The sequence below is a fragment of the Vombatus ursinus genome, unplaced genomic scaffold (assembly GCF_900497805.2).
Source record: "Vombatus ursinus unplaced genomic scaffold, bare-nosed wombat genome assembly UNPS02014852.1, whole genome shotgun sequence".
Lineage (NCBI taxonomy): Eukaryota > Metazoa > Chordata > Mammalia > Diprotodontia > Vombatidae > Vombatus > Vombatus ursinus.
Genome location: NW_020954630.1, coordinates 1,340,807 through 1,364,059, shown reverse-complemented (window position 1 = coordinate 1,364,059; position 23,253 = coordinate 1,340,807). Strand labels below are relative to the sequence as shown.

The 23,253-nt window shown below is 41.8% G+C and overlaps 1 protein-coding gene across 1 annotated transcript in view; it reads left to right on the top strand.

Annotated features, from left to right (window-relative positions):
• KCNH2 (potassium voltage-gated channel subfamily H member 2) overlaps positions 1-11,891 on the top strand; it is a 67,189-nt gene extending 55,298 nt beyond the window's left edge. Inside the window, exon 15 of the mRNA XM_027841128.1 lies at positions 11,750-11,891. Within this exon, the coding sequence (XP_027696929.1) occupies positions 11,750-11,827 (78 nt within the window). The 3' untranslated portion in view covers positions 11,828-11,891. The remainder of the gene's footprint in view (positions 1-11,749) is intronic.
• The last annotated feature ends 11,362 nt before the right edge of the window (positions 11,892-23,253 follow it).

The window sequence follows — 23,253 nt, the reverse complement described above, 5'->3', positions numbered from 1 at the left end:
TCTCTTGTAGTGCTGATACCCCTGGAAGATAGTTGTGATTCCTGACAATGTCCCCCACTTTTCCCGTCTTTATTGGGTTGAAGACTTTCATGTAATCTTGACAACTCAGTGACTAGAGAAGGGTGCTAATGAAACTAAGGTCACGGGCACTACTCTCTCATTGACCAGATAGCTTTTATCTGTTCTGTGGCCACCAACTGACCCCTAACCCTAGGCATTGGCTGATTGCTAGCCTGGGCCCAGGCCACAGCCTCAGCTAGGGACTGATTCTAACTCTTCATGTGCTGAGCCTGTAATCCTGGCTCCTCAACCTTATCTGCTGTTTGATTCCTTACTTGTCCAGAGAATCACTCCTAACTCTAGCCAGTGACTAACCGCTAACTGACCACTGAATGACTCTTCATTTCTACCCTGCATTGATTCCTAATTCCAATGAGAGATTTACGTCCTAACCCAGCCACTGGCTAATTCGCTAATCCTACCTACCTACTAGTAGATTCCTAATGGATGTCCTGATTTACCTCTAATCCCTGCCATGTACTAGCCCTTAAGCCCGAACACAGGCTGAAACCCTAACTCTCCTCAGAGACTGACCTAATTCTGCCAATGGACACAGATTAAACCCTTGACCCTGACTATTTACTGATGCCTGACCCTGGCCAGAAAATGATTCCCAAATTCGAGACACTTGAAGAACCCTAATCCCATCTAGCTGCCTCAACAAATTTTCCTTTGTTCATTAAAAGGAACTGTGGATGGCTCAGTGTTGTCCTTTTGCACTACTGGATAAACAATTCACAGGATCATTTAGAGCTTGAAGGGACCTTAATGATTATTGAATCCAATTCCAGCCCCCTCCCTCACCCCAATTTCACAGAGAAGAAAACAGGCCTTTAAGGTTAAATGCCCAAGGGGGTCCGCATGTAGTAAGTGGCAGAGTCAGAATTTGCACTCCGGTCCTTTGCAGACCCAACACTCTACTACAACACTTAAATTGAAGGTTTTTACTGAGGATGTTGCTGAAAACCTGCTCTGCAGGGACATGGTCTAATGTCAGTGGTGGTTAGGGAGCTCCTGTCCAATTCACCAGCTATCCTCTCTGCTGGCACTAATGGGGTCAGAATATTTCTTCCCATTACACTCTCAGTCACTCAACAAACATTTATTAAGCACTTCCTATGTTCCAGGTACCGGCACTAAGTGTTGGGGATACCAAAAGAGGCAAAGACAGTCCCTGCCCTCAAGGAGCAGGGGAAGGCAACATGCAAACACATGTACACAAAGTAAGCTATATGTGGGATAAATGGGAAATAACAGAGGGAAGGCACTAGAATTAAGAGAGGTGAGAAAAGGCTTCCCATAAAAGATGGGATTTTAGTTGGGACTTCAAGGAGGCCAGGGAAGTCAGTAGGTGGAGTTGAGTCCTGGCATGAGGCAGATAGTGCTGTCACAGGGCATGGGCTCACATCTTACCTCTGACATTTAACTGGCTGGGTGACCTTGGGAATGCCACCTCATTTTCTTTTCTGCAAAATGTCCTCCAAGGACCCCTCCAACTCGAGATCTGTGGTCCTTCAGCCTCTCAGTCCACAGAAGCCAACTTGAAAGCTCCTTCCTTAGTACAGAGGTAGGGTCTCAGCCAGGCTCCTGCATGTGGTGAGGTTGACCCAAGTTGGTTGGTTCTTACTGGCTAAGGTTTCTAAGCTCTTGCATGGTCTTTCCCAATGGAAGGGCCCAATAATTAGGAAAATGAACCTCCACTGGTAACATTCTTTTAGGACCCAGAACCTGGGGAGACACTTGGCTATCAGAGGGAGCCAGTACCTGGCTGACCTGAGTGTTAGTGTTTGAAGAGAACCTTAGAATTCTTCTAGTCAATTTGGCCCATTATGAAGATGAGGAAACTGAGGACCAGGGAGGGCAAATGACTTAGGATGAGATGTATACTATGTGAATGGCAGGGTAAAGACTAGAATTCACATTATCTGATTCTCAGGCTGGTATTCTTTCCATGAGTATGAAGATTCTCTTCACCCTGTTCGAGGAGGCTTAACCTCTACATTATCCTGACAGTATTTTCACAAGGAAATGTTGGAGGGGTGGACAGAGGCACCAGGCTTCTGAGTACATCTGTCTTTTGGAAGTAGAGGCTGGTTTCCCAAATAGAAATAATGACAGACAAAGAGACAGTGACCGAGATAGGCAGAGCAAGACAGCCCTGGAGACTTTGTGTGTGGGATTCTCTTCCTTCACCTCACCGAGGAAGTCTTTGTTCTTCTTTTTACAGGCATACATAGGACAGGGGCATGTATTTAGAGCTGGAAGGAACCTTAGAGGTCATCTAGTCCATTTTATAGATGAGGAAATTGAGGTCCAGAGAGGTTAACCAACTGCCAAGTAACACAGCAAAGATTTGAAGTATTTGAACTGAGATAAATTTCTGAATTCTGTCTCTGCTCCACCCAGTAACCAACCTCACGTCCCTTCAGCCACTTTTACCACACCTTCTCTGGCTGGTCACCCAGTCTCTCTCTCTCTCTTTCTCTCGGTCCAGAATATTTGTGTTGCAAATACAATGTTAAAAAAGATTGAGGGCTGGGAGTATGGGGGGTGGGGCAAGGTTCAAGATTTTTAATCAATCAATCAACATTTGTTAAACATCTACTATGTATCTGGGGTTGTGCTGAGCTCTGGGGACAGTCCCTGCCCTTAAGGAGTTTACAATCTAATTGGGGAAGACCACACACAAAAGGAAACTGAAAAGTGGGGGTGGGGAAGGTACTCAGGATGAGAAACCAATGTTCTGAGCCCAGCTCTCTCTTTAAAAGTAGACTTCGGAGTTCATGACTCCACCCTCCAGTCAGGAAGACAGAGGGTGGTGATGGGTGGTGTACCAAGGCTGATGAAATCTTGCAGGAAGAAGATGTTTTCTTTCTTTTTTTTTTCTTTTTTTTTTTTTTTTGTGAGGCAGTTGGGGTTAAGTGACTTGCCTAGGATCACACAGCTAGTAAATGTCAGGTGTTTGGTCTGAGGCCAGATTTGAACTCAGGTCCTCCTGACTTCAGGGCTGGTGCTTTATCCACTGTGCCACCTAGCTGCCCTCAAGAAGATGTTTTCCCAGTAATGAGCTTCCTGGGGCATGGAGGAAAAGTCAAAGAAATCCCAGAGTAGTGCAGCTAGATGAAGAATGAGGATAACACATCATATCAGCTCTCTAGATCTCAGTTTCTTTCTTTCTTTTTCTTCCACTTAATAGTATTTTTTTTCTGATTACATGTAAAGATAGTTTTTGACATTTACTTGTTAATATTTTGAGTTCCAAATTTTTTTTCTCCCTCCCTTCTTCCCCTTCACCTCCTCAAGATGACAAGCAATTTGATATAGGCTATACATGTACATATCAAACATATTTCCACATTAGTCATGTTGTGAAAGAACAATCAGAATAACAGAAAAATCATAAGAAAGAAAAAAAAAGAAAATAATATGCTTCGATCTGCATTCAGACTCCATAGTTCTCTCTCTGGATGTGGGTAGCATTTTCCATCATGAGTCTTTTGGAGACGTCTTAGATCATTGCATTACTGAGAAGAGCTAAGTCTATCAAAGTTGCTCATCTCATAATGTTGCTGTTACTGTGTACAATGTTCTCTTGGTTCTACTTACTGTGCTCAGCATCAATTTGTGTAAGTCTTTCCAGGTTTTCTGAAATCAGCCTGCTCATCATTTCTTATAGCACAATAGTATTCCATTATATTCATATACCACAACTTGTTCAGCCATTCCCCAATTTATGGGCATTTCCCTTTTTTATTATTTCTTTGGGATACAGACCTAGTTGTGGTATTACTGGATCAAAGAGTATGCACAGTTTTATAGCCCTTTAAGCATAGTTCCAAATTGCTCTGCAGAATGGTTGGATCAGTTCACAACTCAAGCAGCAATGCATTAATGTTCCAATTTTCCCGTATCTTCTCCAACATTTATAATTTTCCTTTTTGGTCATATTAACCAATTCTGATAGGTGTGAGGTTGGGTCTCAGTTTCTTTGTTTAATTCAACAAAAAGTTTAAAGTGTCTAGTAGATTCAAGACCTCCAGAGAGGCTCTAAGGATGCATAGATAAAACAAGTCACAGTGCCTGCCCTGGGGGAATTTACAATCTAAGAAGAGGTTTGGATTGGATTATCACTAAGGTCCTTTCTCATGCCAACACTCTATTACCATAAGCGCTGAGATACAGGTTGGTATAGTAACTGGTATAGGCCACAAGCATGTTTTAGTCCTGTTTCTGACACCTGCTCTCTGGTGTGACCTAACCACTTTTTTTTTTTTTTTTGGCAGTGGGGTTAAGTGACTTGCCCAGAGTCACACAGCTAGTAAGTGTTATGTGTCTGAGGTCGGATTTGAACTCAGGTCCTCCTGAGAGTGCTCTATCTACTGCGCCACCTAACTGCCCCCTAACCACTTCTTATTTTCCTGTGGGTTATCAGAATTAGGAGGAGTTTCAGAATCCTTCATAACTCACCAACCTCTATCCAAATCTCTAAACTTGACAGTCTGGATCAGTGATAGCTGACCTTTCTGCCTCCATAGCACCATGGACAAACAGGGTTGTACAAAGCACTGCCTTCCCCTCCCCCTAATCCTGTAGGCTCTTGGCCTAATGGCCTAATGCTGAAACAATTCTGTAGGAGGGGCACAGAAACAAGCTTGTAAGGGGAAGCCAGATGCCTAAGCAAGCCGAGCTGCTTATGACTGTTGTTATGCAAATCAATTTGAAGCTCAATGTAGATACTTGACAGGTATATAATTGTAGGGGGGAAAAAGCACCGTGTGGATCTGGATTCTAATCTTAGCCGTACCAATTACTACTTGTGGGAGATCTTGGGCAAGTTGTTTCATCTAACTCTGGATCTCAGTTTTCTGATTTGTAAAAGGAGGGAGGTGGGTGGGCTAGGTGATTTCTAAGGTCCCTTCCAGCTAGAAAACCTCATGATCTGGCATAGCAAGCAGGGGTGCCAAGGGGTATGTGTAAGGGGAGACTGGGGTGGTAGAGACCAGCAGCAGAAATATGTGTCGCTGTATGTAGGGGCCTTTGAGTCTTCCAGCTGATTGGCAGGCAAGGCCCTAGTAACTGGCACATAGATGCCAACACTAACCTTGATGAAACTCTTAGTTTCTCTGGAGAATGGTTTCTTTGTCAAATGGAGTTAATGATCCCTGTGTGTGTGAGATGGTAGACCTTTGTGAGCAGTGTGTGTGTGTGTGTGTGAGTGTGAATACCTCCCCCACAGGGTTGTTGTAAGGCAGGCGTTCTTAATCTTCTTCAGTGATGGGACCTTTTCAGCAGCCTGGTGAGACCTATGGACCCCTTCTCAGAATAATGCTTTTTTAAAAAATTTAGTATTTTATTTTTCCCTAATTACATGCAAAAACAATTTTTGACATTGATTTTTAAAATTGAGTTCCAAATTCTCTCCCTCCCTCCCCACCCCCCCTTATTGAGAAGGCAATTTGACATAGGTTATACATATGTAGTCATGCAAAGTATGGAATAATACTTTTGAAGGAAATAAAATACATAGGATTATAAAGGAAATCAATTATATTGAAATACAGGTATCAGAATATTAAAAAAAAAGATCATGGACCCCAGGTCAAGAATCTTTGTAAAGCAATTGTTTAGTAACTGGAAAAACACTATAGAATCGGAATTGTTATAACCGATAATATACCCTTGTTCTTATTCCTCCTCTAAAGTCCTTAGGCTTAAAGGGGCCCTGGGTTCCTGAAGAGTATGCCAGGGGAGCACAAACCTTGGCAAATCCTGGGCTGGCTTGAAGTTTGATCCCAATGATGTCTGGCATCTGAGGACAGGCAGGAATTCAATTTGAAGAGGCTGATCTCCAGAGGGTCAGCCAAGCGGGCAAAGCATTGTGTGGCTGCAGAAAGTCATTAAGCGTGTGAGCTCTGTGGCCATCTCTCTTGGAAAGAGTGCCCATGTCCTGGAGAAGCATTGAAGTCAATTTCCTTATTATTTCCTCACAGAGGTGTTGTGAGGACCAAATGAGAAGATAGATTTTGAAGACTTTCAAAAATTAAAGGTGCTATGGAAATAACCCTCTGCCTTCCAAGGTCTTTTGATCCTTCAGGTCCAAGTGTTGGGTTTGGCTGAATCCACTGCTCCTTAGCAAAATGATGGGTCTTCTGAGGGAAAAAAATGAAAGGAGCAGGCAGCATGGTGCCATGGAAAAGGCCTCAGGATTTGAGGTGAGAGGACCAGGGTTCAAATCTTGGCTCTTCCATTTAATAGCTGTGTGACCCTGGGCAAGTCACTCTCCAGGTCTCACTTTCCTCATTGGTAAAATGAGAAAGGTAGATTCGATGACATCTGAAGGTCTTTTCTAGCTCAGAATCTATGATCCTGTGATTCCCCAGAACCTAGTATTTTTTTTTTTGTTCAGTCTTTTCAGTCGTGTCTTACTCTCTGTGACCCCATTTGGGGTTTTCTTGGTAGAGATACTGGAGTGGTTTGCCATTTCCTTCTCCAATGCATTTTACAGATGAGGATACTGAGGCACACGATTGAGTGACTTGCCCAAGGTCACATAGCTAGTAAGTGCCAGATTTGAACTTGGGTTTTCCTACTCCAGGCTGGGTGTGCTATTCATTGTGCCACCCAGCTGCCCTAAAACCTAGTACAGGGGTGGGGAACCTGTGGCTTCGAGGCCACTTGTGACCTTCCAGGTCCTTGGGTGGAGCCTTTTGTCTGAGTCCAAGTTTTACAGAACAAATCCTTTTATTGAGGGCATTTGTTCTGTGAAATTTGGATTCAGTCAAAGGGCTTCAGTTGAGGACCTAGAGGACCACACGTGGCCTCGAGGCTGCGGGTTCCTCACCCCTGACCTAGTACATAGTGCTTCAATAAATGTTTTTGACATTTGTTGAAACTGCAGCTTCAGGTATGTAGCCCCACCCTGTGGCCAACCAGGGACTGCCACCCTTACCCCTTACCTCCTGCTTCCCAGCTGCCAGGTAAGGGAGAGAGTCCCTCAACATGGTAGGAATGTGAGTTGAGCTTTTCCAGAATGGGCACTCCACATCTTTCCTCTGCCTGAAGCCCCAGGAAGAAAAGTGTGCTCCAAAACTAGCCTGCCCTGGCTCCATTCTATCCTGCACACACCCACCTGTCTCCAAGAAGTTAGTTCTGGGCTTGTCTGGGATATGAAAAAGAAAAAAAAAATAATTGGAACCGTTCTTGCCCTTAAGGAGCTTACATTCTTTTGGAGAGAAGCAACTTGTATACAGATAATTAAATATAAGATAAACTGAGGAGGCAAAGAGCATTAATGATTGGGCGGCTTGGAGACATTAAGGACCCAGCTAGGATCACCATTGTAATTCTCCTTGCCCTCCACAGCTTCTGGCACCTCAATGCATATTCCAACACTTTACTATTCTACACTATAGTCTCCTCAATACTACCTTAGACTATTGATGACCCCCCAGTCTACAGATGTTTCCACCTACTGTGGGTCTCAGCACAAAGCCTGCCTTAGTGAAAGATGGCACCATCTTTCTGTGGAGGTCATAATCACTATGATTCCACATGTCAGTGGTTCCTGTGGTTGGTCTTCTCCAAAGTGGTGGAAGAGTTTGGAGGTACAAACTTCAAACCAACTTGTCTCTACCTACTGACAAAAACAACCCTCTTGGGAATTAACAGGAAGCTAATGCTGCAGCTGCCAAGAGGATGTCTGGTTCTTATCAATGATAAGTTTCAGTAAAGGATCAGTAAAGTCTTAGGAGGTGGAGTTGGCTGGAATCTTAGTGTTCATTTAGTCCAACAAATGAGGAAACTAAGGCCTAGATGCTACCTACGTAGGTAGGGGGTAGCATCTGTGGTAGAAATGATAAGAGTAGTTCAGAGTTTTTATATTGTTTTAGCATTTACAAAGGACATTTTAAATTTCTTTCATTTAACATTTTTTTAAATTAAAAAAAATTTTTTTTAAATTATCAAGCATATCATTTCTTCCCCTGAAAAGAAAAGAAAAAAAAAATGAAACAAATCCCTTGGAATAAATATGCATAGTTAAGCAAAACAAATTCCCACATTGGTCATGACCCTAAATGTGTGTTTTTGGTGATTTCTCCATCATGAGGTGGGTAGCATTATTCACATTGATCCTTGACTTTCCAAATTGTCTTTGCAATGTTGTTCTAGTATAAATTGTTTTCTTGGTTCTGTTCACTTCATTCTGTCTCAGTTCATACAAGTCTTCCCAGGTTTTTCTCTGAAACTGTTCCTTCATAATTTCTTATAATGCGATAATATTTCATTACATTCACAAGCCATAATTTGTTTAGCCACTCCCCAATGGATGGATACTCCTTACAATAATGATATAGCCACATAACCACCCGGTGAGGCTGGTAATTCCTCCAGGTCTTCAAGGATCTGTAAGTTCATTACTGGGGGTACTTCTTCCATCCTCAGAAATTTTAACTCCATCTTTAACTTAGAAGATGACCTTTGAGAGCTGCTGTTGGCAAAAATATCATCACCCATCTACCAGCCCAATGATGAATCTACTAAAACTTAACTAAGGTTGGTCTTTGAAAAACAAAAAACACAAAACACACAAGTTGTCACTGGATCCAGTCCTCAAAGCCTTTCCAGCTTGGTAGAGCCCACTAGAATTTAGGCTTTGTTTGCACAGTGAGAAGAAATGTGACCATTGGCACACACGTTGGACAAATGGGAAAAGTACCCCTCAGAGAAGTTAAGTAATTTGCCCAAGGTTAAACAGGGTTGTCACAGGTCATGGTTATATCATGAAACCATTCAACCCTGATCTCTGCCTTCTCTCAACCATAGAATTTGTTTGCTCCACACAATTTGGTTCAATTAAATTCAGATCAATAAATATTTATTAAGCACCTACTAGGTGAAGGTTGGGATACAAAGACAAAAATGAAGCAGTCTTTACCCTCAAGGAGCTTCCATTTTATTTGCAGCACATACACAGGTAAGTGAACACAAAATAACACAAAGTAATCTCAAGAAGGGGATAGTGTCTTGATGTTGCTCTCCGTAGTAGTTTTATGTGAACAGCATAAGATTGTAGCCCCTTTGAGGGCAATTCGATTCAATTCAATTCAATTCAACCAACATTTATTAAGTGCTTGCTGTGTGCAGGGTTCTGTGCTGCAGAGTGAGGAGATAAAGCTAGGTAAGACACAGTCCCTGATCTCAAGGAGCTTACCTTCGGGTGTTATAGAAATTAGAATTTTATTTAGTGCACAGGAGAGGTTAAAAAAACTGGAATGACAGATTCCAGGAGGCAGAGGTCACTTTTAGCTGGTGGCAGAAGAAGGCGTCATGGATGCAATGGCACCTGAGTCAATCTTTCCCTCAAAGGAAGGAAAGGATTTCTGCAGGCAAAGATATGGCGAGGATAGGCATCTGTTCCAAGGACAGTGTGTACAAATATATGGAATCAGAGGGAAAGATGAGATTGGGGAACAGCATGTAATCTAGCTTGGCTGCAGCAGGGACTAGGTTTTGGAATTAGAATGGAAAGAGACTGTTTGAGATGGAACTGAGCCATGGGCAATAGAGGGAGGTGTCTCAGCAATTCCGGCTCAAATCCTCCACTCTTTCTCCCTGAACATGGAAAATAGAAACTCTGTGTTCTTATTTTGTCCTTAATTTGACCTTCAGGATAAACCTCCCCCAGGGTAGAAGATATTGTTGGCAGACTCTTCTATATTTTATTCTTCTCCATTGCCTAGATATTGGGTTCAGTGTATAGTGGCTCTCAATAAAGACTATTAGAGATTGATTGAAGGTATTAGGGAAGGGATAATGGGAGGCAGAGAATGGGTAGTGTGGGTAGGCAGCAGTGGGGGATGTGCTAGGAAGTCAGGGAAGTCAAGCGCTCAGCTGTTAGAAACAGCGGCAGTCACTGGAGCTTGGGCTTTAGCTTTAGCTCTGTCTGGGGCAAATTCAGTTGAGGGGTAAGGGCAGTGGGAGGAGAGAGGGAAGGAAAGTACTATATTGGGAATAGTCTGACCAAAAGTGAAGTCACAGTGGGATAATCCCCTTACCTTGAGGGGATTGTGGAAGAATGGATATCTAGGGAGAGAGGGCACCCTGATGGCAGGACCCTGTGGTGGTAGTTTCGGATGCTTTTGCCTCATGCCAAGTGAAAACTGTGGGACAAGGTGTGGGGAGAGCTATTTCGGGCAGGAAGTTTACTTCCCAACCTCATGTGGGTGGTCTCGGGCTAAGACCTCTTTGTCCCTGCCATTTATAGCTCTAGTTTTGGCATAGGAGTTTGAGACTTAGAATTTGAGGGTTTACGTTTGAATCCCAGCTCTGCCCCTTGCTCTGCATGGGACTTTGGGCAGGTTGCCTTAACCTCTCTCAACTTCAGATCTCTCATTTGTAAAAATGGCTGTAATGCATGAGAAGGCCCTTTGTAAGCCTACCTAAATGCCAGCTATTATTAGAACCCATATAGTAGAACAAGAGAGGAGGGAATAAGGCCAAGGTGGATTTGCCAACAGGGTCTGAGTGAGTCTGAGCTGTCCTTAGGTACAAATAATGTCAGGAGGATAACACACAGTTTGAATGTTCTTTCTTGTCGTAAGGATGGATGATCTCAATAAGGCTATAAGCACCCCAAGGGAGCTATGTCCTTTGCACCCTCCCTAACCCACAGTCTTTTACCAGCTGTGTCCACAATGCATTCATAAAAGGCTCCCTGAGTGAGCAAATAAAACCTTACATATGAATGAGTGTACTGTTCTTTTTATGTGAAGACCACAGCTGACTAACCCTTACTATGGCTCAGACTGGTGGTGATAGCTGCCCACTTGTGCTAAGTTGTTCACACTCTTTCATCCTTTCTCCCTAGTGATCAATGGACACCCTTGTGAACAAAGGGAGGTGGTAGAATTGATTCTAATCAACCTTACAACCTCCACTTTCTCCAGTCACCCTAGTTTCCCTTTTTTTTTTTTTTTGCTGATTTCAACTCAATTTTCTGGGCACTGCCAGTTGGGTCTTGTTACAGGGGCTCTCCTTAGAAGGTAAGCTCCTCGAGAACAGGGATTGCTTTGTGTTTGTCTTTGTAAACCCCAGTACCTAACTCAGTGCATGGTATGATGGTATATAGTTGGTGCTTAGTAAATGCTGATTGGTTGGCAGTCAGCTCAACCAGAAAATCACAGGGTTGGGAGGGATTGGGCAAAATAGTCTTGTCGTCCTTCCTACCTCCAGGCAAGAAAATCTACTCTTCATACCCATTCTTTAAGATGTCCAGGAAAGAGCAATTAATACAAAGTCTCCTTCAATCACTTGTCACAATGGTCAGAACTCATTACTGGGAAGTTCTTCTTTATGACTAACTTAATTCCTTCCTATTAGAGGTTATTTTGTCCAGAGTGGGACTGGAGAGAATATGGTTTCTAACTTCTATAGGATAACCCTTCGGTACACTAGGGAATAGTGAGTTAGTCCTTCCCTGGGCTTCTTCAGGCCAAACAATCCAACTTCCCAAGTTCCTCATTATTTGTCTTATTAAAAATCATTGATAAATTTTGTTTAGATGTAATCAACACCTTTCTATAAACTAACCCCCCAAAGTAATCTCTCCAAAACAATTAATCAAAATTAATATTGTGCTTGTGACTCTGTGTATGTCTTTTTCCCCCCCCACTTCTATATTTTATCACAGTCTCAGAGTTGGAAGAGACCTCAGAGGACATTTAGTTCCCCATGCCTGAGCAAGAATCCCTTTCTACAACATACCTGACAAGTGGCCCTCCAGCCTTAACTTGAAGTGTTCCAGTGAGGGGAGAACCTACCAGTCCCTGAGGCAGTCCATTCTACTCTTGGATAGTTCCATTAGGAAGTTTGTCTTTATATCAAGCCTAAATTTGCCTCTATGAATTCCCTCCTAGTGCTCCTAGTGCTGTCCTCCTGGTCCAAGCAGAATAAGTGTTCCATGTGACAGTGTACAATAGACCGGTCCTGACCCAGGCTGGTTTGGTAGCTTGGGTTCAGGATTGGAATGAAATGAGACACTTGTGGAACATTTGGCAAAATGAAGTTTACTGAAGGCAAAGCATGGAAAGGACATTCAACAAAAATAAAGCACTTGTCTTGGTTACACGTGGGTCCCACTCTCTTTCCTTATCTTCATACAGAAAGTCATTTGGTCCAAAGGCTAGAGTGTGATGAGCTGAGAGTCCCCAGGGGACATTCACCATATCTGAAGGGTGCTGATCTCATGGGGGTGGTCTCTTTTATGCCCTTTTGTGAACAGGCTTTAGTCCCCTGGGCCATTCAAGTATTTAGTAACAACCTGCTTACCTTTTAGGGAAAGAAGTAGCTTATCCTACAAGGCAGTGGACCTAATAAGCATTTCTTCCGCATTCAGCCTTTCAGATACAAAGACAGTCCTTGAAATACTTGATGATTTGAGGAAAGCAGAGAAAGCTTGTAATGGATGTGGGGAGTGTTCCCCTTCCTCCAGGTGTTCTATAGCAGTCTCCAGCCCTAAATCATTCTCATTGGGTATCTAGATTCCTAAGTCTTTTCTCCGGGCTAAATATTGTCAATTTCTCCATATGATTCCCATGGGATATCAACTCAAGGACCTTCACCATTCTGGTTGTTTTCTTCTAGACACACTTACTTGATAAGCTTATCAATGATCACTCTGAGATGTGGCACCAAGAACTGGAGCCAATGCTCCAGATGTGGTTTGGTCAGGGCAGAATACAATCAATCATTAAATTTTTTTTAATCTCCTACTATGTGCCAGGTGCTGTGCTAAGCACTGGGGATACAAAAAGAGGCAAAAGACAGTCCTTGCCCTCAAGGAGCCTACAATCTGGTAGGGAAGACAACATGTAAAGAAACATATACAAAGCAAACTACATATAGGATAAATCAGAAATAGTTAACAAAGGGAAGACACTAGAATTAAGAGAGTTTGGGGAAGACTTCCACTGAAAGATGGGATTTTAGTTGTGGCTTAAAGAAAGTCATTAGGAGCTGAGGAAGAAGAACTTTCGTATAGCAGAATTATTATTACCTTATTCCTGGACTCTATATTCACCCAAAATTCCCAGATCTTTTTTCAGAGGAACTATTGTCTAGCTGTGCAATCAATTAAAAACAAACAAACTAACTAACCAACCACAAAACAAAATAACAAACCTGTGTAAGTTTCTATTTATGCCCATCAAATCTCATATTTTTATATTTATCCCAATGTTCTAGACTTTGAAGGTCTTTTTGGACCCCGACCTGTCACCCAGTGTGTTAGCATTTCCTCCCCAGCTTTATGTCATGTGCGAATTTGATGAACTTGCCATTGATGCCTGTATCTGAATTACTGATAAAACTATTTAATAGTGTGAGGCCAAGTACGCATTCATAGGACACTCCACCAAGGATCTACTTCTAAGTGGCTCTCAAATTATTAATGACATTCTCTTTGGGTCTCATCATTCAACCAGTTTTGAGTTTACTTAATTATGATACCTTCTAGTCCACATTTCTCCAATTTTTCATTGAGTAGCATGAGAGCCTTGTCAATTGCTTTGATTAAAGTCTAGGTAAATGATGTCTGAGATAGAAATTCCCATGACCTCCTAATAACTTGTTCACAAAAGAAAATTTAGGTACAATGTTCTTTATGAAGTCATGCTGGGGTTTGGTTTTTTTTTTGTGTGTGTGTGTGTGTGTGTGTGTGTGATCACAATATCCTTTTGTAGGTGCTCATTAGTCATTCCTTTAATAAAATGCTATGACAGACAACATGGCATAGTGAATAGTGAGTGCCTCCAAACCAGTAAGACTTGGCTGGGTTCAAGTCTTATCTCTGACCCATCCGGACTGTTTGATCCTGTACAAGTTACTTAAGTTTTCAGTGTTAAGAAGCTATCTAAGACTATTCTCTCTCTCTCTGTCTCTCTGTCTCTCTGCTCTCTCTTTCTCTCTTTTTCTTTTTCTCATTTTATTTAATTCAACAAACTTTTGAAGGTGGCTAGAATCTTAACTATGTGCAAGGCACTATGCTGGCTGCTGGGGAAATAAAGATTAAAAAATAAAATAGTCCTTTCTCTCAAGGAACTTACATAATATATAGATGGATAAATACAAAATATATTCAAAATAAATTCAAAGAAATTTATAGTGGTGCCTGGGAGAGAATGAAGGACCAGGAAGATTCAGAAAAGACCTTATGTAGAAGGTAATACTTGAGCTGAGCCTTTTTTTTTCTTTATTTATTTTTAGATTTCAACATTCACTTTTATAAGGTTTTGAGTTCCAAATTTCCCACCCAGTCCCCAAGGTGGCATGCAATTTGATATAGGCTATACATGTGCAATCATATCAAACATATTTCCATATTGGTCATGTTGTGAAAGAAGAATCAGAGCAAAAGGGAAAAACTATGAGAAAGAAAAAAACAAAAAAAAAAGGAGAAAATAGTATGCTTCAATCTGCATTCAGATTCCATAGTTCTTTCTCTGGATGTGGATAGCATTTTCCAGCATGAGTCTTTTGGAATTGTCTTAGATCATTGTATTGCTGAGAAGAGCTAAGTCTATCAAAGTTGGTCATGGCACAAAGTTCTGTTACTGCGTACAATGTTCTCCTGGTTCTGCTCACTTCACTCAGCATCAGACCATACAAGTTTTTCCAGATTTTTCTGGAGTCCACTTGCTCATCATTTCTAATAGCACAATAGTATTCCATTACATTCATATACCGCAACTTGCTCAGCCAATTCCCAATTGATGGGCATCCCTTCAATTTCCAATTCTTTGCCACCACAAAAAGAGCTGTTGAGCTGAGCCTTGAAGGAAGCTAGGGATTCCAAGAGGTGAAGAAGGGCATTGTAGGCATCAGCAACAGCCTTTGCAAAGACTTGGAGATAGGAGATGAAATGCCATGTAAGAGAAACAGCAAATAAGCCAGTTTGGTTGGAATGTGGAGTGTGTCAGGGGAATATGAAATAAGTTGGGAAAGATTGTTGGGAGCCATATTGTGGGGGTGCTTTAATGACAAATTGAGGAGTTTGTATTTTGTCCTTTAGAGAAGCACTTAAAATTTTTGAGGCAAGGAGTAGCATGGTCAGACTGGTATCTATGACTGTAGGTTGTGAAGAGAGTACCAATCAGCATTGGTAGAGAACATTTGCTCATCCAGGGGTTTACTATGCAATAGAATCACAGGACCAGTCTCTTTTCCTTTCTCATTTAATAATACATACTTTTGTTTTTTAAACAAAGGATTATAGTGAAGCTTGTGGGCAGATTCCATTCTCTTTCTTTCTTTCTTTCTTTCTTTCTTTCCTTCTTTCCTTCCTTTCTTCCTTCCTTCCTTCCTTCCTTCCTTCCTTCCTTCCTTCCTTCCTTCCTTCCTTCCTTCCTTCTTTCTTTCTTTCTTTCTTTCTTTCTTTCTTTCTTTCTTTCTTTCTTTCTTTCTTTCTTTCTTTCTTTCTTTCTTTCTTTCTTTCTTTCTTTCTTTCTTTCTTTCTTTCTTTCTTTCTTTCACAGGAATATACTTGCCCTTTTCCAGTCTTCTCCATAATCTTTCAAAGATCATTGACCATGGCTCAGCAACCCTATTGGTAACTCGTATCAATTGCTAAGGATGTAGTTTATCAGGGCTTGGTGACCTGAACTTATCCAGGGCAGCGAGGGACTCTCTTACTGTTTCCCAGCTTATCACAGATATCAGTGTCCTATTAGCCCTTTTTTTGTTCTGTCTTTTCCAAAACAAGGATCATTCTTCTTGGCAGAGAAAACTGAAGCAAAAAAAGTAAGCAACACTGCCTTTTCTCAGTTGTTTATCATTTTCCCATCTACTCTGAGCAGCAATCCTATCCCTCTTATTGATCCTTTCTTCTCCAATGTCCTCGATCACCTTGATTATCCTCTTCCAGGCTTTCTTGAAGATCTCTAGAATTTTCTGTTAAAATGCTTCTTCTCCCTACCTGTAACAAATTTTGGAGTGGCAGGGTGGTCTGGGGATTCTTTCTCCAGAGATTCTTTCTCCAGACATCTTTTCTCCAAAGAAAGGTATGGCATTTTCCCAGGACCAAGATATACTTTAACTTGATACTATGGTGACTGTAATTGTGAGTTTTACTGTACTCTTCTCATCCAAGAGACTTCATTAGGGTTGTGATCAGAGTTAAGGAAATATATTTAACCTATCTCTCTTCCCCAAAGTTCTCCCTTTTCTCAGTTAGGAATCCTTTCTGTGGTGTTCTCCTAACTTTCACACCTACTCACAGGTTGGGTCCCCAGACAGTGATTGCCCCTTAGCACTATGGGAGTTCCCTGAGGGTACCTACTTCCCAAACTATAACTCTTGAGCCCCAATCAGTGTGTTTCCTATTAATAGTCAACCAGTAGATACAATTAGCTCAAAGCAAAGGCATATTAAAATGAAGGAATCAGGAGTACAATGATACTCCTTAATACTTAGAATACAATGGTAGTGAGGCATAGATGTAGGGAACATATGTAGTCAAGGCAATTCACACCTCTGGAACTGAAAGGCCTTCAAGTCCTTTCTCTTCTTGTAGAGTCCTTATAAAGATGGATTAAACATCTTTGCTAGGCAGATAATTTAATTGGGCTTCCAGGGTCCACTCTTCTCCATAGCTTGAATCTTGATTGTCAGGGTTAGCTTTCTTTTCAGCCAATAGCCTGCTCTCTTCTCTGCTGCCAGAAGTCCCACTAGTCCTCACTTAAGTGACTGCCTTTCTGTATCCATTTTTGTTTAGAGAATATACCACTGTTCATTTAACTGTGCCTCAAACACTTTTGAACTGCTTCTCCAGCTCCAATATGAGGAGGCTACTAGGTTCCTGGTAGGACTAGTATTAGACACAATGGATGATGGGGGGATGGGAGAGAAACTCCCTTCTCCCACTATTGGCTCTGGCATAGGTACAAGGGTCACATTTCACAATTTCTCCATAGTGCCTCCAATTTCCAAGCAGCCTGACACACTATTTCCAGGGTTTGACTATTTAAAGTCACTATGGACATGAACAAATTTTTTTATTTGTCCAATAGCTCAACATCCTTTAATTCTATCAGAGAAAAGTGTTCATATTTTGGAAAAAGATTATTGGATGTTAATCTTTCCATTACTATGTTAACACCTGGTAATATGTGATTATATACCATGACCACATCAACTGGGTGGGGGAAACCAAATCTCCTTCATGTTAGACCCTACAACCAATTTCTTCTGGTTATTCTCCCTCTTTCCAAGTCACTCACTCCCTCAGTTCTTTCTTCTACTCCTTCCCCCAGACAACCACTTATTCAGGTTTTATCTGTGTGCCTTTATCAACTTTCTATCACCATGTCTTTTTCCTAATTCCTTCTGTAGGTCAGAGTTTCTTCTTGGCCTATTTCCCTGATGGATGGACTATTCTCTGATGTTTTTGTGGATTGAGACAATAATGCTAGGAAGCTGCCCCATTGCTGCATAGCCAGCATTTTTTCTACTGTATCACGATGCTTCTCTTATTGATTGGTTAATTTTTTTTTAGTGGGGGATGCAGAGAGGACAGAATAAGGAAAGAGACAGAGCCTCTAGGATAAACTGAGGAATCTATGCAGAACCAAAAATCCAGGCAGGTTAAAAAGTAATTTTTGGTTGGATTTGAATCATTTAGGATAAGGATCTAGATGGTCCAGAATGTTATACTCTGTAGAAGTTTCCTTACTGTGCTCCAGTTGTCTCTGCCTTCTCCTCATATCTCTCATGTAACTTAAAAAAAGACTACCATCATCCTGTTATAATCTGTCTTTGGTCCTGCCTACAGGGCCAATGAAGTAAGAGCTTTGGGTGGGGGGGAGGGTATTAGACCTTTAGGCTGAGGGGTGGGGTGTTTACCCAGAATTCCCAAGGTTCTTGAGACATTGCCCTTTTAGGTATGGCCCCAAACTAGTTACATTGTGAGCTAAGGGGAACTGGTTTCTAGAAATCCATTGAGATGAGAGGTATATGCTTGCCTACTGGTCAATCCTGATGGAGGTGGCCTTCTTGAAGCTTTGTATAGAGAAAGCTGAGGGACTGGGTAGAAAATAGGAGTCTAAGAGAGAGAGCTTGAGGGGAAGTTGTGTTTATTTTGTTGTCTGAGGAGTCTGACCCAGAGGTTAATGCTGGTGAAGGGGATAGAGTGGATTGAGTGCTGGGCCTGAAGTCAGGAAGACTCATCTTCCTGGGTTCAAATCTAGCCTCAGATACTTACTAGTTGTGTGAACTTGGGCAAGTCACTTAATTTCTGTCTGCCTCAGTTTCCTCATCTATAAAGTGTCAATAAAATGACCTACCTTCTAGGGTTGTTGTGAGGATGAGAAAATGATTGTAAAGTGCCTAGCACATGTAGGCAGCTAGGTAGTGCAGTGGATAGAGTACCAGGCCTGGAGTTGGGAAGACTCATCTTCCTAAGTTCAAATCTGGCCTCAGACACTTACTAGCTGTGTGACCCTTGGGAAGTCACTTAATCCTGTTTGCCTTGGTTTCCTCATCTGTAAAATGAGCTGGAGAAGGAAATGGCAAATCACTCCAGTATCTTTGCCAAGAAAACCCTAAATGGGGTCATGAAGATGTCCAATTGAAATGATGAACAACAACAATTACAGTTCTCAATTAGAGTACCTAGCTTTTGCACAGGAGTCCCTGCTCCCCACTCCCAGGTTCTTCTTTGGGGCTATCCCCAGGATCACATATATGACTGTTTTGCATGCTTTCTCTCTTTCTCTATCTCTGTCTCTATCCTTAGCAAAGCCAACATTATACCAGTGCCCTCTCCATTCAGGACCAATTTTCCCTCAACATTAGATCAGTTGCCTATTAAACTTACCCAATTTCATTTTTTATTTTTAAAATTAATTAATTTATTTTTAGTTTTCAATAATCACTTCCATAAGCTTTTGAATTTTAAATTTTCTCCCCCTCCCTCCACGCTTCCATCTCCAAGATGGTGTGCAATCTGATATAGGCTCTACATATACATTCCTGGTAAACATATTTTCACATTAGTCATGTTGTAAAGAAGAATTAGAACCAATAGGAGGAATCACAAGAAAGAGAAAACTAAACAAAATGGAAGTTAAAAAAAAAAAGAGCAAATAGTGTGCTTCGATTTGCATTCAAACTCCATAGTTCTTTCTCTGGATATGGATAGAATTTTCCATCATGAAACTTTTGGAGATGTCTTAGATCCTTGCATTGCTGAGAAGAGCTAAGTCTAATAAAGTTAGTCATTGCACAAAATGTGGCTGTTACTGTATACTACATTCTCCTCACTTCACTCAGCATCAGTCCATACAAGTCTTTCCAGCTTTTTCTGAAGTCCACTTGCTCATCATTTCTTATAGCACAATAGTATTCCATTACATTCATATACCACAACTTGTTCAGCCATTCCCCAATTGATGGGCATCCCCTCAATTTCCAGTTCTTTGCCACCACAAAAGAGCTGCTATAAATATTTTTGAATATGTGAGTCTTTTCCCCATTTTTATGATCTCTTTGGGATACAGACCTAGAAGTGGTATTGCTGGGTCAAAGGGTATGATCATTTTTATAGCCCTTTAGGTATAGTTAAAATTGCACTCCAAAATGGTTGGATCACTTCACAATTCCACTAACAATGCATTAGTGTTCCAATTTTCCCACATCTTCTCCAACATTTATCATTTTCCTGTTTTGTCATGTTGGCCAATCTGATAGGTATGATACCTCACCCAATTTCACATCTAGTTTAACAGCATATTAGTCTCACATGAACTTTTTATCAATTTATTCCACAGAAACTACCAATTCTCTCTACTCTTCCTTGCTTGGTCTTGGCCAGCCACCCAGCTGTCTTTCTCTTTGCTGCCTCCATCCAGTTTTAGCAATGTTGAATGGGACATCTAATTGGGATAGAAGAAGGAAGAAGGGCCAGACAGTCAGTGGCTATGATACGTGTATGTACAAGTTGTTAACTTTAGGTATACTATTTAAGTATGGCAAAGATGACAGGTTTTGGACTATCTATACTTAGAGCATTAGACACTGGAAAGAGAGGCACTTAATTAAGCTTTCACTCTTTCCTTCCATAATTTCTATCAGATCCTCTAGGCACCACCCTCTTTCCTTCCGGTGCCTCATTTCCACCCTCAGAGCCTTATCATAATTCATTCTTGTTCAAAGCAGGCTGTCAACAAGGGGCTAGTAGATAATTTAGTCCCTTTCATCTCCACCTCTTTACAATTATTAATTAGTGGTAGGTCCTTGGCTACTCTGGCCACAAACCTCCAATCATACAATCTCCAAACTCTCACTCCACTCTACGCTACACTCCCCACTTCCCACTATTGCTTTTTTCCATTATTCTTTCTTTCTCTCTGTCTCTCTGTCTCTCTCTCTCTCTCTCTCTTTTTGGTGAGGCAGTCGGGGTTAAGTGACTTGCCCAGGGTCACAAAGCTGGTAAGTGTCATGTGTCTGAGGCCGGATTTGAACTCAGGTCCTCCTGACTCCAGGGCTGGTGCTCTATCCACTGCACCACCTAGCTGTCCCCCATTATTCTCTGATTGCTCCCCCCTCACCTACCATCTAAGGTGAGCAAAATTCCCTTCATTCTAAACATATTTTCCTCATATTTTTTCTCCTTCAATCTACTCCAAAGGAAACCTGGCTCTCTCCTGAAGACATTATATGCTGTTCTTTTCAATGGCCTCATCACTCAATGGAAATAGAAGGGGAAGGTTAACCTCCTTTGTAACCCAAAGTCAATTTTGGACAATTGAAACACTATTGTTTGAAGTACACATTTATCTGTACCCCTCTCTTTAGATCACTACTGCTACCCAGGCCTCATGTTCACTTTCCTGGATGACTTTATCACTTAACTCAGGTATTATCGCCCTTACTTCAGACTCCCTTGACCCTTGACCATCTACTGGGGGTACCTCGTATCAGTTTCTAGCTCTAGTTCATCTCCATTGTGTTTCTCTGTTCCTATTCTCAAGGTACAAAGTGTTGCTGGGGGAAGTCACAGAACCATGGTGACCTATTGTTGTTTAGTCCTTTCAGTTGTGTTCAACTCTTTGTGACCCCCTTTGGAGTTTTCTTGGCAAAGATACTGGACTGATTTGCTATTTCTTTCTCTAGCTCATTTTACAGATGAGGAAACTGAGGCAAACAGGGTAAAGCGACTTGCCCAGGGTCACATGGCTAATAAGTGTCTGAGGCCAGATTTGAACTCAGAAAAATAAGTCTTTCTGACTCCAGGACTGTTTTTCTATCCACCGTACCACCTAGCTGTCCATAGTGGCTTGACCTACTAGGAATTTATGCCATTTAATTTCAACTCCATCCCCACAGTTGGAAATTGCTTCTATTCATCTTGTGTGGATTGCCTTGCATATTCCTGAAAACATTTTTTCCAAACTTTCTCCCCTTGCCTAATATCTCCCAATCACCAATCTCCTATAATTGGGGCAAGTCTAAAGGAGAGGACTATACCTCTCATGTGGCTCAGGACCTCCAGGACAAGCTTGATATAGGTTTCTAGGACTTCAGTTCTTGTGTGACTGTGCCCCTGTGCTACAGAGTAATTCCATTAGGACGATAATAGAGAAGGCTGGGAGAGAGAAATAGAAGCTAAACCACATAGCAGAGACAGCAAGGGGTCCTGACTAATGGAGCCAAGCAGGAACAGAGCTGTTGATAAGCTTGCTGAGGAGGCTGCTGGCTGAGCAATGAGGAAACAAGCCAGAATAGCTATGAAAACTTCCAGGGCCTGCCAACCACTATAAAGAGGCTGCAGAGAGCTACAGTCAGTGCAAAGTAATGATGTGAAGGGTTGGGTGTGCGTGTGTGTGTGTGTGTGTGTGTGTGTGTGTGAATGCTCTACAGAGTGACTCCCACACTGCACTGTGTGACAGCCTCACTAACGCACTGCCCATGCTACACTTCCCATTGGTGTGTCTGGCATGGTTACTGTAAAGCATCTGATTGCCTCTATTTTAAATATCCCATTATAGAGGGACATTAGCAATCTTGTGCAAGTCCCTTTAGGTTGATGATTCAGGCAATTCAATTTCTATCCCCAAATTTCCCATCCTTGTTTGGTGCTTAAAAGATACAGGAAATCACAGTGGTGAGAAATTCAAATTGCTTCAACAACACGGGTCATGGTCCCATTCCCCTTGCTACCACTCTAGAACAGGTTCCATCACCTCGTGCCTGGACTGCTTCAAAAGTCTCCTATGTGGGTGTCCTATTTCTAGTCTCTGATCACTCAGATCCATCCCATATATTGGTACCTATTTCATCTTTCTAAAATATAACTCGGATACATTCTTTGCCTTGCTTGAAAACTCAAAGGCTCCCTATTGCCTGCAAAGTAAAGTCCAAATGACCTAGTCTTACGTTGAAATCTCTGCATAGTTCTGGGTGCCCCAATCTAACTTTACAGCTTTAACATTTACTACATTATGTATAACCTAACCTCAGGCCAAATCGATCTACCCATTTCCCCAAAAATATGCCTTATGCTTTTTCACCCGCCTGCTGTTGCTCGTCCTCTTTCTCCTTGAATGCCATGCCCTCCCCTTTCCATCTAGCTAAATCCTATACATCATTCAAAGCTCTATTAAAATCCTTCCTCTTCTATAAAGCCTTCCCTGACCACTCTAGCAAGATATTATTTCTCTCTTAGCCTGTTGCTAGGTTATGGACTCTTAGGAAAGAATAGGAATCTCTTGCTCAGATGGGAGGAGGGGCCAAGCCATAATTATCCATTAAATTAAATAAATTCAAGAACTCATAATAATTTATGCTACTAGTCATAGAAAGAAGGAAGTTGATCTGTGGGGGCAGAAATGCAGTGACTGTTGCCAATGGCCCTATTTAAGAGATCAGCTTTTCTCTAGTTCTGAAGTTACCTGTAAAAGCATGGGGAGATAAAGCCTCTGAACTAGTGTTTAGGCTGGCCTGTTATACTGGGGTGGTAGGGTTGTGTGTTGGAGGGAGGAAGAACAAGATCGTTGCGGCAGAGAAGGATGACTCGTGGAGGTCCGATGTCCCCTGGTGACTTTTCCTGTGGGCCTGAACCTGTGTTATCTTGTCATGCATATGTTCCTGGAGCAATTTGGTACATTGGGTTGTGCTATAAGCTGCCTGAGGTCTTGGGCA